The 16,968-nt window shown below is 40.6% G+C and overlaps 2 protein-coding genes across 3 annotated transcripts in view; both read right to left on the bottom strand.

Moving 5' to 3' along the window:
- Positions 1-16,968, bottom strand: part of Lsamp (limbic system associated membrane protein) — a 635,169-nt gene that overhangs the window by 54,028 nt on the left and 564,173 nt on the right. The window lies entirely within an intron of this gene.
- LOC130870794 (phosphoglycerate mutase 1) lies at positions 7,527-9,137 on the bottom strand. The gene has a single exon (XM_057763643.1). It carries the CDS (start codon positions 9,111-9,113, stop codon positions 8,349-8,351), a length of 765 nt encoding a protein of 254 aa, XP_057619626.1. The 5' UTR covers positions 9,114-9,137; the 3' UTR covers positions 7,527-8,348.

Raw genomic sequence — 16,968 nt, 5'->3', positions numbered from 1 at the left:
CCTCTAATTAACACAGTAGGCTCTTCTTAATTTTTTCCTAGGATATGACAACTTTTCTTCTGTTAGACATAAAACAGCACATTTTAAAGGCCTTCTACTTTATTACTCATTAAGAGATTTATAATTCTTTTTTCTTTATTTGAGATTCGAGAAGTGCAATTCATGAAACTTGATAAATGTGTTTTATCGGTTTTGCAATGCAGAATTCAGAGGACTCTTGTCTGTTTCGAAATAGACAAATCATTTCTTTCTGTGCTCCAAGAAGAGTTTTAAAGCAACTTAGCATATTAATCTTTCTTTAAGGAGAAAATTGTTTGAAACGGCATTCCCTTTACTCACCTAAATTTGAATATTTACACATAAGTGGTAAATATTACATTAGCTATAAACAGAAGCACACACAGAGTTTAAGGAAATGCAAACTACTAAAATTTATCTTGTGGGGTATGTGAATATTTGTGTTTTATGCATCTGTGTTTGGAGATGAGAGTAATGACAGCAGAGGCCAGCTTTCAACTTCCACACACATACACAAAAGGAAAAAGTATCATAAATCAATGAAGCCATTTGAAGCCTCCTGGGTGGACTTCAAATGCTGTAACAAGCATCTGTTCAAGTATCTGTTCTTATAGTTTCTTTTGTGCTTTCATGTGTATATTCCTGAGGACATGCCTATGTGTTCCTGTTTTTATTCCTTCTCTATATTTCTACACTGCACACCCTACACAAAAATATTAAGAAAAGGAAGAGGGAAAAAACCTAACAAATCGAAGGATGCCCCGTTTTGCTCATATCTCCAGTAGGTTTCTCTCTGGATCCTTTTAAGTTTTTGTTTCTCAGCTTCATATTCCATCTGAGAGGCCCTTTGGTATTTGACAATGCTGCTATCCTCCAGGGGAAACCGCTTCTCATCCCCACTTTTCAACTTGGAAGGGAATGATGAATGATGGGAGGCAACAACAATCAAAGCAGACAAGGAAAATGGTGGTGCATTGAAGGAAATGAAGACAAACCAGCAATCATGTGGAAGGGATCCATTCAAGAATATTCTGAGAATGTGTTAGACAAATGGACGAAAGAAGAATGAGCTCCCTTGAGAGGTATTGGACCATTAAGATGTTTTAATTGGGTGAACAGGAAGGGGTGGGTTACTCCTATAGAACCAATGTTCCTTATTTGAATAGCAAAACACAACAGTGGAACATACAAATTGACTTCCTCCCTTCTGCATCCCCCAAGAGTGTAGTCAGAAACCAGTGACAAGTGTGAAGCCAGGAGACTCTCACATTTTTCTTTGCCTTCATGAATGAGCTTGGACTAAATAAGAACACCCCAGATTTTATTCTCTGGCATCCAGACAGACCAAGTTAATTCCTATTTTTGTTTTCACACACAATATCAGCTAGTTGACATTGTTTAAGCTCAGCATCCCAGGTGAGGTCACCATCCACACATCCTTTTCAGTTCTGGGTCTTGAAATTCTTTGTTGCATGAACACTAGTATACTGACAGTGATACTTGGTTTAAGAATAAAATCAAGATCATCTATATTTAGCTCTCCATGGAATATATATATATATATATTATATAATGTGTGCTGTATATTTTAATATAATAATATTATATAATACACATATATTATATGTTATATATAAATATGTTACACCCATGTTGTGCATTATATTAAGCAGGAATAGCTGATATTAACTGATGTAATAAAATGTTGGACCCTATTGACAGTTCATGAAATAGTGTAGATTTGAGGCAGGGGTTTAAGTGAGTAAGTTTCAGAAGACCTTACACAAAGCCTACATAGTTAGCATATGAGAAGACACTGTTAACAAAGAGGAAATTAGAAAACCCAAAGGTGAGGCCGAAACTGGCTGGAGTCATTGGCATAGATACAGAGGCATTCTAGCGAGTCTGAAGGTGCCCTGTAACTCATAACACTGAAATGCACACCTCTTGATGGAGATCTAATATGCTGATGAGTGCTGAGGATGTAGGTCAGCAGTAGAGCACTTGTCTGATGTGTTTAAGGCCTTGGATTCAATCGTCATGGCAGTCAAAAGAACAAAGAAATACTGCTATTCTGGTGTTGGAAAGATGGGCCAGTTCCTAAGAGTACTTGCTGCTTTTGCAGAGGACCTGAGTTCAGCTACTAACATTCATGTTGAACAAGCCACACCACCTTTTACTCCATCTCCAAGTAATCCAACACCCTTTACTGGCCTTCATGGGCATCTGCATCCGTATGAGAATAGAAGCATGCATGCATATGTGCAGGAACACATACACACACACACACACATCAAAATAAAATAAATCTTAAATTCAAGATGCTAATGAGACACAGGATGTATGGAACTCTATGTAGAACAGCATATACCATATAGCAAGTGCAAGAAAGACAGAGTTATAAAAATTGCACCCAAAAGCCCATGTATGTGACCCAGAATTCTGTCCTTGTACAGTGGGCACTGTAGAACCATCAACCCTTTCTTCTGCTCAGGTCGGGTTCCTCCTTTGGAAGTGTATTTTTCCCTAATAAAGTCTCTCACTTTATTTGCTACTATCCATTTTTTTTCTGTCCAGTTCTTTATTTTGGAACTCCTCCTAAAGGTGCTCACTGAGCCCAGATATCAGAATGGGTGTCAAATGGGATGCTACTTAGTACTAGCTTCAGAACAAGCTGCTAATACATTGAGCAATAATATTCAAGATATCTTAGATCAAGTCATGATATCCATAACATCCCTTTCAGATGTGAGACACAGGTTTAGAGTGGTATAGGAAATTGCCCAAATTTATAATGAAACGAAGGGCTGATGTTTAAACCAGATTTCTGGTGTTTTGAAGTTCAAGATCAGAATTAAGTACAGCATTCTTTTATCATTTATATTTTATCATTTTACATTGCTGAGGGAAGCTAGAGTTTGCTTAGTTCATAGTTTTCCAGAATAGTGTGAATTTCTTCCTCCAGTGTATAAAATAGGAGTGTGAGTTCAGGGGACTAGGGGGTTATCAAAGTAATGAATGGAATTCTGCTTAGAGACACACAGGGAAACACACAGGCCTCATCTGTACACTCCACTTAACCTCTTTGCTGAGAGAACCAAACAAAGCAGTAAGTGTGAAAAATGGCATTTGAAAATTTGGCCTTGCTCATCTATTTTTAGAAATTCCCCCATTAGCGTTAGAAACCACTGGCACATGAAAATGCCAGCACTAAGCAAAGAAGCCCCCAAAGCCTTGAGCAATGAATTTACCATTGGCAAGGAGATTCCAGGGCAAATAAGCTTTCTGGAAGTCAAGAGAAAGACATGAGGGTCAGCTGGGCAACCACAAAGGAAGTGGCCTTCTCGCTTAAGAGAAGAAGGACCTGTGGAACAGCCCTCACAGATGTGAGGGACAGCATGGGTTCTGATTTGCTTCATTCAAGCATCCACCTGATAATTAATCCTTCTGCTCCCACAGAGTGCCTTCCTTCTTCCCTGACCTCTTCTCCCTTCCATCCCTTTCCCTCTCCTCCCCTTTCACTTCTTACTTTCTCCTTCCTTCCTCTCTTTCTTTCTTCCCCTCCCTCCCTCTCTCCCTCCCTCCCTCCCTCCCTCCCTCCCTCCCTCCCTCCCTCCCTTCCTTCCTTCCTTCCTTCCTTCCTTCCTTCCTTCCTTCCTTCCTTCCTTCCTTCCTTCCTCTCTTCCTCTTTCCTTTCTTTTTTATTTCATTCCAGAGAAACATGGTTTTTAAATATAGAATCTCATAAGTCTCATTAAAACTCCATTTACCTGAAGTCCTTTACATAACATCATTTTTTCTCTTTTTGTGTATGTGCAAATGTGTTTTATACATGCATGGGTGTGAGTATATGTGCGAGCTTGTACACATTTGTGCTTGCAGAGGCCAGAGGATGATATCAGGCATCTTCTTCAGTCACTCTCCACTTTATATATATCGAGACAAGGTCTCTAATTTGAACCCAGAACTTGTTTACTTGTCTAGTCTAGCCAACTCTTGGAATTCTCTGTCCACCTTCAGAATGCTAGAATCACAGGCTGGCTACCAGGTACAACTGGCATTCGGTAGCAGGGATCCAAACTCCAGTCTTCATTCTTGCCGGCTACCTTCACAGCTCAGTAGCCTCATTTAATTTGCCACTTGTTTCTTGGCACTGTGATAAACCTGTATGTGATTGTTTTGAAAGTGGAGGACTGTTTCTTAAAAGACAACAAAGAAGTCTCCATAACCATTCTTGAGTGGCTGCTACTTGCACTACCATGATGAGAACAATGCCAAGGTGAAATCTGGATCCAAAGAGAGGAAGTGGAAATATCATCTACGAGGGCAGAAAGTAAGAATTTGGGTCACATACTTCAATCTAACCTGTTGAAGTATTTACTAAGACTTGTTTGTTGTGGGACAATGGTCTGTATCCTGTCAATTATATTTTAAATAAACGCTGATTGGCCAGTAGCCAGGCAGGAAGTATAGGTGGGACAACCAGGCAGGAAGTAGAGGCAGGATGATGAAAACAGGAGAATTCTGGAAAAGGGGAAGCTCTTTCTTCAGTTGTGACCCAGACACAGAAGGAGCAAGATGTGACTGCCTCAGTGAATAAGGTACTGAGCCACGTGGCTAGCACAGACAAGAATAATGGGCTAATATAAGTTATAATAGTTAATAAGAAGTCTGAGCTACTAGGTCAATCAGTTTATGACTAATGTAGACCTCTGTGTGATTTCTTTGGGGCTAAACATCTGTGGGACCTGGTGGGACAGAAAACAGAAAACTGCAGTCAACACCTTCTTCTTCTTCTTCTTCTTCTTCTTCTTCTTCTTCTTCTTCTTCTTCTTCTTCTTCTTCTTCTTCTTCTTCTTCCTCCTCCTCCTCCTCCTCCTCCTCCTCCTCCTCCTCCTCCTCCTCCTCCTCCTCCTCCTCCTCCTCCTCCTTCTTCTTCTTCTTCTTCTTCTTCTTCTTCTTCTTCTTCTTCTTCTCCTCAAATGCAAAGAAATATTCTACTTCATGTTTGTTGGAAGCTGTCTTAGGGTTTCTCTTGGTGTAAAGAGACACAATGACCACGGCAACTCTTATAAGGAAAACCTTTCATTAGGGCTGTCTTACTGTTTCAGAGGTTTAGTCCATTATCATCATGGTGGGAATCATGGCAGACATGGTGCTAGAGAAGGAGCTGAGAGTTCTATATCTGGATCTGCACACTGGAGGAAGTGAATGACTCACTGCTCACCACTTGAGTTTCTGAGTCTTCCAAGCCTACTCCATAGTGACACATCTCTTGGAACAAATCCACACCTTCTAACAGTGCCAATCCCTATGGACTTATGGGGGCCATTTTAATTCAAACTATTGCAGAACCTAATAACTTCCTGGTACAAATGCAGTTGATATCACCTGGGGAATAAAGCAAGGATGCTTTTGTAGATTGGGATGTTTTATTTCATTGATTCAGTTGGTATTGGTAGGTCTGAGGTCTTCTCGGGACATCCTGTGGAGTGGAGTATTGTCCATGGTTGCTTGAAAATCTCAAGTTGCTGTGAGATTCTGGATAAAAGTGGATATAAATGCTAAGTTTCTAAACAATGGCAGCCGAAACCAGTAGAAAAGGGGATGCATAGCACCTGTCTGATGGATCATAGCTGTGGTTTACGTGTGCTTTTAGTAAGCTCCTCAAGGAAGGATTTGTGTCTTGGAAATTTTGGTTTCCCACGTGTGGACATTAGGTGGTGGGACTTGTAAGAGATGTGGTTTAGCAGGGGGTAACTGGGTCATTGGAGAATTGTCCATGGAAGGAATTTCTTACAGAATCTGGTTAGTTTTTTTTTTTGTTGTTTTTTTTTTTTGCTTTTTCGAGACAGGGTTTCTCTGTGGTTTTGGAGCCTGTCCTGGAACTAGCTCTTGTAGACCAGGCTGGTCTCGAACTCACAGAGATCCGCCTGCCTCTGCCTCCCAAGTGCTGGGATTAAAGGCGTGTGCCACCACCGCCCAGCGGGAGTTTTTTTTTTTAAAGGAGATTGTTACAGAAGAGCAAACTTGACTCCCTCTCTCTTATCCCATGAGCTCCCTTTTGTACATGTTTTCCCATGATGCTATATACTGTGGCCTGATATAATCAGAGAGGTTTTACAAGAGGCATTGAAGTGTTGTTCGGATTTTGTTCTCCAAAGCAGGGGAAACTGGGACTAATACAAACTTTATATCATAAAACAATTTCGCTCTCCTACCTCAGCATCATCATCAAGCATGCAGGACAGAAGAAGCAAACAGTTAAAATTGGATAAAAAAGGAAAAAAAAAATACTTAGAAGAGTCCTTCGGGAACACAATAGAAGTGAGAATTCCTGCGGATGGTGATTGTGTGCAAGATTACATTGTAATGGGGTGGGGAGTGAGGCGAAGATTTGAGTTGCTGGACAGAGGCAGCAACAACCAAGATCTTTTACCATTGTCATCAAAACGGCAGGGGCAATACTCGACCTGTTATTAGCGATTCTGCCACGGCTGAGGATTAAATATCAAGAGAGATGAGAGCAGCAGTTGCTGTTTTCAAGAGTCACATAAATCAATTGGCATTTTGTAAGTGAGTGTGTTAAACCCAGCAGGGCAGCTGCACTGTGGAAGCTCAGCTAGGGAGAGTCCTGAAGCTGCCGAAGAAGCTTTTGAAATGCAATTAAAGCAAAGCAAAACATGGCCACCCTTTCTGGCTTCTATATTCCTTCTTTACAGGTCTGGATGCTAACATGTCTCATTTGGGTTCACCCCTAAATTCCAGTTCTTTTTCTGGGACAGACTCCTTGCTGAAATGAGGTCTTCGATCCAATTTAGAGAACTATTCTTGCTTAAGGTCAATACACAGGCAATGAAAAGAGGAGACGAAGGTGGGGAGTATAGAGCAGGAAGAAAAATGTCTAACCATGAACTAACAGATGCTTTTGTGGTTTCCAGTTAACATAAAGTGGACGACTTTTGGTAAGGCTCAGGGGTCACTGTAACAATAATGAGGGCTCTGGCAATTAGCGTCTTCATTTTATACCAACATGTATAAGCTGGCGGTTGCCTTAGCTAGCGACATTCATTTGGGGTTGCAGGCCTCTGCCTGCCTACACCTTTCAATTTCTTCCTGGGATTTTTAAACATTTCTATGCAGCAGGTGGATCACAGTTGGGGAGGAGCCTCATGAGCGCACATCTAAACCAAGTGGGAACAAAGAGGAGAGCTGCTACCTGCTTTTTAAAGCAGTTGATGGCCCAGACTGGACCAAGGCACGAAGGAAGGCTATGAGGCCATTGGGCCAAAGTCTAATAGGAAAACAGCAGCTATTTGTCTCCACTGCTATTTATGCTTCAAGTGCTGGACAGGCTGTCAGTGCAAGTGGGGTCGCTAAATTTACTGCCTTTCAGATTACCGCTACAGTCTCCAGCTTGACAAGTCACTTCATTTAAAAAACCACAGCGTGCGGATATTTCTTTTTTTTTTTTTTTTTTTTTTTTTTTTTTTTTTTTATTACACATCACTCCTTTATTATACTGATCTGGAAAAGAAGATTTAGTATGCCCAAAACAAGTTCTGGACCCACACGGTAGGGTCAAGCAGCTGGAACATGATTCAGACAGCGAAAGACAAAACCGTGGACATGATCAAGGGGCACTTCACCTCTACAAGACAAGGCAGAGGGGTCCTAACACACAGTAAGAGACACTCCTGTCCCTTGAGGACAAGGAGTTTATCCCACTTGATATGAGGAATGGCTTATTTTCTGGTGACCACATAGACTATTTCAATCACCACTAGAAACCTCAGAGGGGTTTTTGTGTACTGATAAATATGTATGTATGTACTTCTGTTTTTGTAAAAGTAAATGTAACACATAGACTTGACAGGATTGATCCCAACCTTCGGGGGCCAGCAGCTCCTTTAGGCTCAGAGAGGAAGTGACTACAGCCCCAGTTACCTAACTGCAGAAGAGTGCAGGACAGGCTTCTCACTGGTCAGGCCACAGCATGGTTCCTCCCTGACCTCCTAAAGCAGACCCTTGTAAACAAAGGACTAAGAAACCTGTAATTACTACCTCTCAATTCTCCTGGGAAGAGGAACTGTCCCTGGATGTGGACCAAGAACCTGCACCCTAGAGATGTTACTCTGACTAGATTCTATGAAGGGAGTGGGTGCAGGGGATAAAATACTAAAAATGGGAGCCACGGGTCCCCATCTGCAGCTACAACTTAAACTTAAGATCCTAAACATGGAGTCAGTGACGTGACGAGTGCTGGGAAGGGCGCAGGAGGCAGACAGGCAGGGAGGAGGGTCTCGGGGCAGAAATCTGTCTGAGAGCCTTCACTTCTTGGCCTTGCCCTGCGCGGCCACAGCTTCCATGGCTTTCCGCACGGTCTCTTCATCTCCCAGGAACTGCATGGGTTTAACGGGCTTCAAGTTCTTGTCCAATTCATAGACAATGGGAATGCCAGTTGGCAGGTTCAGCTCCATGATGGCCTCTTCTGAGAGACCCTCCAGATGCTTGACGATCCCCCGAAGGCTGTTGCCATGGGCCGCAATCAGGACTCTCTTCCCCTCTTTGATCTGAGGGACAATCTCTTCATTCCAGAAGGGCAATGCTCTGGCAATAGTGTCCTTCAGGCTCTCACAGGACGGCAGCTGGTCCTCAGTAAGGTCTGCATACCTGCGATCCTTACTGATGTTGCTGTAGAAGGGATGGTCAGGCTCCATTGGCGGTGGTGGGACATCGTAAGATCGCCTCCAGATCTTTACCTGTGCCTCACCATGCTTAGCAGCAGTTTCTGCTTTATTGAGACCAGTCAGACCCCCATAGTGTCGCTCATTGAGGCGCCAGGTCCTCACCACTGGCAGCCACATCTGGTCAATGGCATCCAGGACTGTCCAGAGGGTCCGGATTGCTCTCTTCTGCACGGAGGTGAAGCAGATGTCGAATTCATAGCCAGCATCTCGCAAAGCCTGTCCGCCGCGCTTCGCCTCCTCGTGGCCCGCCGGGCTCAGGTCGGCGTCGTACCAGCCGCTGAAGCGGTTCTCCAGGTTCCAGGCGCTCTCGCCGTGCCGGATGAGGACCAGCTTGTAGGCGGCCATGGCGATAGGCAAGGGGATGCAGCAGAGACTCCGGATATTTCTTCTCCTTCTTTTTAAATAAAAACAAAGGAAGAAAAAAGGCCACCGGAAGTTTCGGTGGCTGAAATGAAAGAAGCACACAAGATGTTCTCAGCCTGACACATGGATACTGAAAGAAAGTGGCCACCCTTACAGGCTTCTCTCTAATTAAATTGTATAGGGAGCAAGGAGCCAAAGCTGTCAGACCCACTGTGGACTGGGTGAGGGAGAGGGATAGTATGTGAATCTGTTGGGTATCATACTTAAAGGCATTTATAAACAATGGGCTATGAACCAGAGCAAACTATACCTGGTGTCTTGCTACTTCACTCTACTCTTTTCTGAGGCCTTAAATTCTGGGGAAAATAACTATAAACAGAAAGAAGAAATCAACTATCCATTGAGTGAAGGGGATAGAGATGGGCTACCTTGGAATTTTAGATAAGATTGACTATTCAAAGTAGGATTCTTTAGAATAAAAAGGCCTAAATAGTAAAATGCGGGTTTGAAAGTTGTAGATGGAATACTAGCATGAGCAGTCATCAAGTCTCTACTGCTGTGCACCTGCCCATTGGTGAACCGGGAAGTATAGACAAAGAGAAAGGCGTCATCTACAGCTCCCACGGAACTTACATTCTCATCAGGGTTTCAGGAAGGTCCTGAATTTAATTCACATAGAAATAAAGGAAATGATGGGTATCATGGATCACATCTGCAATCCCAGCATATCTGGATGACTGAGGCAGGAGGATCACCACAGGTTTGAGACCAGCTACACCCATTGATCTGGATTGTTTGAGCAAAAGAGCGAGTCCCTGTCTCAAAAACAAAACACGAGAGCAGTAGAAAACAAAGGAAATGGATTAAAGGCTTTGAGAATAGAACTCGAACTTTAATAGTTTTAAGAACGAATTGTATTTTAAATGCTTCTATTTACAAATTAAGGTTTTGTCTGATTCTGTCTGTTTTTTGTTTTTTTTTTTTTTAATATTTATTTATTATTTATACAATATTCTGTCTGTCCGTGTGTCTGCAGGCCACAAGAGGGCACCAGACCTCATTACAGATGGTTGTGAGCCACCATGTGGTTGCCAGGAATTGAACTCAGGACCTTTGGAAGAGCAGGCAATGCTCTTAACCACTGAGCCATCTCTCCGGCCCTCTGTCTGTTTTTTGTTCTGTATTATTTTTATGTCTTTTGTTTATCCCTCTGTCTATATGTGACCACTTTAATTTTCTTGCTTTATAATACATTTTAGTTGCTGATATAAACAGTCCCTTTTCAGCATTTCCCCTATCGTTTCTACACATTTATTATTTTATAATTCAAAAGTAAATATTTGGTAACTTGTATTTGCTTATGGTCAGTTTGTAGACTAAGGTAGAGGAGATTCTTTTATTTTTTTGCAATCTTGATTCTTTCGATTTAGGAATCAGTTATTATATTCACAGCACAATTATTTGTCTATCATTTAGCTATTGTTTCTAAGTCCTAAAAATTTGCATTATGTTTATTTTGATATTTTTATTTCTAAGCCATGTGGCTCTTTCTGCTGATCCTACTTACAAAAATCATAATTGTGTATTATAATTGGTAAAATTATAATTTGTAACTGAGCTGCCCCCAAAAGCTCTTGAGTTGATGACATTGTCCCCCTCAATGTTCAGACATGGGGCTTTGGGAAGGGATTGGATTATGAAGACTCTGACTTCATTATTACATTACATGAACCCATGGAATTTGAGCTTTCTGGGGCTTTCCTTGCTGGTAGGAAATGTTAGAAGTGGAACTGGTTGAAGGAGATGGGTTCCCAGGGGTATTTCCTTGAAGAGGATGCTTCCCACCCAACCCCTTCCTCTCATTTTCGCTTTTGGCACCAATGAGGTAAAGGGCTTTGCCCCACCACACCCCATTCTTTTCCTCACCACAGTGACAACACAATGAAGCCAAATAAACATAAACAAATTTCTGAAGCTGAGTTCCAAAATGATCTGCTCTTTTCAAATTTTGCTTCCTCAGTCTTTTTGTAGCAGCAACAGTAACAAAGATGATGTTATAAACAGCCACATATTGGTTTGCCTTCTCGTCCCACTGTGGAAATTATTTTTGAAACAATGGTTATTATATTTGAAACAATAACCACAACAGTATTTCCATTTTATGCACCAAACCACATTTAGATGAATTAAAGGCCACAAAATTAAAAAAAGAATCTATAAGTATATTAAAAGTCAAATCAATAATACCTTGATTAAATTGAAGAAGATAGCATCTAAATAAAGTGTGAAATAAAAAGCCACAAAAAGGAAATTTATTATTTGACCACATAAAATATAAACTTTTTTTCCATAGTATAAAACTTTCATCAAAAAATATACAAATGACAGAATGAAGAAAAGATTTGTGATATCTATGACCCAATGGGATCACATTACTTATAGAGCTAAAGCTTCAACCCCAGAAGGATGTCTTGACATTTTTGGGAAGTGTTTGGCCACATCTCCTCTAACTACACATGTTCTTATGGGACTAGTGGGTCCAGACCCATGCAGTGATGTTCAGAACACCAGAAGCACCTACATTCTTAGGAGAGGACATGCCCTGCTTTCCATCCATGCAATGTGATAGCACATTGTAAGAATGACATCTGCAAAAGCATCAGGAAAAATTCCTCAAACATGTCATGTGAAGGAATAAAACAGAATGCAATCTGATGGTCATCATAAGAAAACTATACACAGGAAAATTAATCTCTATTTGTCTGGGCATGTAGCTGGCTAAGTCATAAAGCAAAATAAGGAAAGGATCATCACAAAGTTTTTACCATTATGCCTTGTGCTTACTCAGTGCTTACTTTGTGTTCTTGTTTGCGCAATTAGTTTATGTACAGTTTAATTCATGTAATATGTAATACTATGCTACCTAGTCACATTGACAATATAACATTATCTATAATATATTCTTTACACTTACAAATTCATGTGCACACAGAAACAAATATCTTCATATACATAATTTTTGACACACTTGCTTACATGTGAAGGATAATGATGATTAAGTAGTGCTGTCAACAGTTTTATTTATGGACCATAAAACTGTTAGTGACAGAAGCCTGTGGCTAAAATCTTCCTTACACTTAGGGCCCCTCCTCTTTCTTCTCCTCCTCCTCTTCCTACTTCTTCTAGCTTTAGACAGGGTTTCTCTGTCGCTTTGGAGTCTGTCCTGGAACTATCTCTTATAGACCAGGCTAGCACCAAACTCACAGAGATCCATCTGCCTCTACTTCCTGAGTGCTGGGATAAAAGGCATGTGCCACCACCACCTGGCAGGGCCCCTCTTCTTATGCTACCACACACTGCTTACATTTTCAGCATAGATCATGTATTACTGCTATAGTAAGGCACTTTAAAAACAAATTAATTTTAAAATTTCAGTATGGAGAAAGCCTTACTCCCCCTTGTGGCTGAATACTAAAGGTATGTTGGAGAGAGAGAGAAGAGAGAGAGAGAGAGAGAGAGAGAGAGAGAGAGAGAGAGAGAGAGAGAGAGAGAGAGAGAGAAGAGAGAGGAAAAGAGAAATTCCGAGATGTTTCCGATGTTTCCATTTCTGGCATAAATGAAGACAAAGTAATAGGCAAATAAGACAACAATGCCAATGACAGGAGAATAGTAACAAAACCCAAACCAAAATAAAAGACCAAAAAGCCCAAAACCAATCAACCAAACAAAAAACAACAAAACCCCAGTATTATATGAAACAAGTACAATTTCCAATTCCCCAATTAAGTGGATGGACAGGAGGAGGTTTCAATGTGAGCCCTATGCATGTACATTATCTCTCAGCCTTACCTCATTCACTTCCCCTATAGGTGACTGCAGTTACAATTCACCCTGCTCCAACCAGTGAGAGTTGAGTTTGGCTGGCTGCGAGAAGCTCTTTCTCCACTCTAAGAGGGCAACTGGATCTTGAAGGTGTCAGTGCTTGTATGCACACTCACTCGAATTTTCCTATCAGTTCTTTACTCCATAGATTCATTTTGCAAAGTTCTTCATACTGATTACAAATATTAACTTGTTTCCCCAGCAAGGGCTAAAATACGAACCTTACCCTTCATCTTCTGTTAAGGTCATTATCATTGTCTCTTTGAGTCTTGTATTTCTGTTAGCAATTAGAAGCTGAGTAGCTTTATGCAGAAATCTCTGAGCCTGCCCTTTTCAACTTCAATGTTTGAAGGAAGATCCAACCTGAGTTTCTTTAATGATCCAAATGACGAGTCTTATAGGAAATGGTAGGAGGTGGATGTAGATAAAAGTCACTCTTTCCCTAATTCGTTTTTTCTTTAATATTTTCTTAACCCCAGAAAAACTCAGTGTCTCGCCTGAGTCACTGGAAATTTCTGAACGTCCCGATTTTAGCACTTCCTCCTTCAGCAGGTGATGCTGATGTTCGTGAATCTCAAAATTGTCTCCTCATACAAATACAATTAATAGAGTCTATATGGAGAACTTTAATAGATGGAGAGAGGTGATAGCTAATAAATAATTACCATAGGATCATATTGGGCTTATGAGTTTTCTTTACTATATAGCATCGCAACAAAGCACTTAAGTGCACTCAAACATTTATTGGCATCAGAGAAAAATGTCATTGTGTGAAAATATGTCATCCCTGTTCTAAAACCATTTTATCTCAGTCCGGGTAGCTGACCAGTCAGCTCACTTGGAAGTTTGCAGCTTCACCTTGTATCCCATTTCTATCATGGGGTACCTCACTGCAGCTGCACAGAGTAAGTGCCCAGACATTTCATTGAGAATGAGTTTCATTCTAGATCCTGTCGGATGCCTGTTCAAGACAGTTGATAACTGCAAAGCCTATCTCTTCGGATACCACTCTCCATTTATTTAAGAGTTGCCGAGTTCTATCCAAGGATCATGTATTTAGAATGCAAGTCATTTGGACTGTAATTATTTCAGCACTTCCTAGAAACGGCGCCACTGAAGTGAGACCACGGCTTCTCTATAAAGATGATGAAAAACATTACCCCTTTGAACACATTTTCTATGAATTTCATAAACTTCAGTATCTTTTTCTAGTGCCTTGTTTTGTAGCTTGTATTAAAAGACTGCTTCAGATGGCTCCAGAAAGAAATAAAATCACTTCAAATCTTCAAATATTTTAAACTATAATTAACTTTTAAAATTAAATATAGCTATTTAAGTATTTTTTTTTTGCTTTCGCTTTAGAGAAATTATGTCAGTATATTGCCCAGATTGCAAGCACACTGTCAGTGTATCTCAGGTTCCTGTCAATGTGCTTTCCAGTGTTTCTAAAGGGGTCCATGAGCCACCTACATGGGAATCTCATAGTTGCTTCTACATGGACATTGTTGGGCCTTTCACAGATGTACTCAGAGGCTCTGGGGTGGGTCCAAAATCCTCAGGATTCGAACCATCTAGGTAATGCTCAGATACTATGAGTTTGATTTTACTATCTCTCTGACATCTAGATTAACTCCTGGGATTTTTCCCTCCAAAGAGTCAGACTGCCTAGGGTCTTTTTTTTTTCTCTTTTTAAGGTCAGGGAATTTGAAGGAAGAAAAAAATTATGAGGGAAACCCATCTCTTTTATTGATCAATTCCCTTCCCTTAACTAACAATTCAGTCTCCATCCGTTGCATACAACTTTGTATCTCACAGACGGCTGCCACATGTTCATTATGTTATTCTTGTTCTTTCTTGACACATAAAGAAAGTAAAGTTCAGGAAAGCAGGAGCTTTCGGAATGTCTCACAGAAAGAAAGGGGTCTTTTGGCCCACTACACAATGTTGTCATCATCTTGAATCTGTTTTTGTAATTGATCTCTGTCTTGTTTACCTGTTCTAGATATTAGGCTCTTGACAAAATCCAGTGCTGTGCTCCGTTCAGCCTGGAACTCAAAACATGTCTGGGTCTCGACTTCTAACAGTTGGCTGCTCTTTACTTTGCTCTCAATGCCACGCTTCTTTTTGTCTTGCCTGGTATGACCAGGAGATTCTTAGGTCACAGAAATCATTGAGAAGAGAATATTTATATACAAAATAGGACCAGAAAACACACATCCACTTTTTGTGCCCCATTATACATGTATTATCCCAGAATTATTTTTAATGGGCAGGGAAGCTGTTAGCAAATTTAGAAAACGACATAGATAGCAGTTGTCCTCTCAGCTATAGGAAGATCTTCTAAGAGAAAGTTAATTTGTAGAGAGTTGAGAGTTTCAAGATTTCTTTAGATTATGTCATATAGGATTCAGAGCTGACCCATTTGTACCCTGTACTCCAGATAGATGGTTATAGAAATTACCTGTGGCCAGCCCGGGCTACAGGAGGCAGCTGAGAAGCTGTCTGTGTGGAGAGACTTGACAGATTGCCAGGTAGGATAAATTGCATCAGAGATATCAATCTTTAAAGCTTAATTATTTTCCCATTAAGACTCCTTTTGCACTGCAAATATTAATGCAAGTGGTCGTACCTTTTATCAGCAATGTCTTAATTCTCAATTAACAGCTAAGGGATTTCTTGGCCTACAGGCAATCAGGATGGGTACTTGTGGAATGGGTTCTGGGGAATGAGGAAGAGTAGAAGGAAAAGAGACACTGCTGGCAGGAAGGGGAGGTCGTAGATTCAGATGCCACAGTTCATTTTTATTGATTTTTATTGAGCTTTACAGATGCTACATTTTAAACCACTTATATAAATATATGGGGTAACCTTAGAAAATCATTTTCACCAATGAGTTATGATAAGAAATTATTTGCAGGTGTAGATACAAGGCCATTATACGTAATGTACGCATACATATACATAATGTATGCATATATACAATTTACATATCAGCCTTGAAATCAGTATAAGGCACACTAAAAAATATTGTGCTCATTTGAAGTAACACTGGGTAGAGTTTTGAGCTTGCTGATACATATGTTGATGAGGACAAAAATGGCACAGTTTCTCAAGACAATAATTGGGAAAGTTCCAACCAGGAGGTCTTGTAATACATCGAATAAACTGCCAGACTTTCAAATCTTCACATTCTTTGCTTCCTTGTGTAGTAATTTAAAATATGTTTGTTTCCAGAGGTTAAACATAATTATATTTCAACATCATATGCTTATGCTATTTCAGGTTCATGATCAAAGCCTTACAGTTTCTGGGTGAATGAAGTTAAGCAACTGAAACCATCCCTTTTCAGTAGATGATGTTACCTTGTGAGAAACTTATCAGTCTGCTTAGGCAGCAATGTGTGGAGGGGCAAGAGTGGTCACAGGAAGGATGTGAAGACAAGGCAGGGAGAGGAAGAGATAGTGACGCAAATGAGGTCATAGAACAGAGCATGGGTGACATAGGAGAACCATACCAAATCATACCACAGGGAAGAATGAGATCTGAAAGAAAATGTTATGATCTAGAGTCACACATCTCTCCCGAAAAGTAGGTGGACCAAGTACACAAAAAGAAATGTTTGCTTGGGTTGGCTGATCTTAAACTATAGGCACCGGACATGCTATGCAATTCATTTTGACATGTCATGTAATACTCATACTAACAAGTGATCATCTGATGTTCTATACAGAGGAGAATAAGTGACAGACAGGCTACAGATTTCATTTACTGGATACACAAAAGCGTCAACTTCACATAGACTTGGACAATGCAATAAGCTTCAGTTCTTCCTCTTCCTCTTCCTCTTCTTCTTCCTTCCTCTTCTTCTTCTTTTCTTCTTCTTCTTCTTCTTCTTCTTCTTCTTCTTCTTCTTCTTCTTCTTCTTCTTCTTCTTCTTCTTCTTCTTCTTCCTTCT

This window comes from Chionomys nivalis, chromosome 3, assembly GCF_950005125.1.
Source record: "Chionomys nivalis chromosome 3, mChiNiv1.1, whole genome shotgun sequence".
Taxonomy (NCBI): domain Eukaryota; kingdom Metazoa; phylum Chordata; class Mammalia; order Rodentia; family Cricetidae; genus Chionomys; species Chionomys nivalis.
This window is presented reverse-complemented; position numbering and strand designations above follow the sequence as displayed.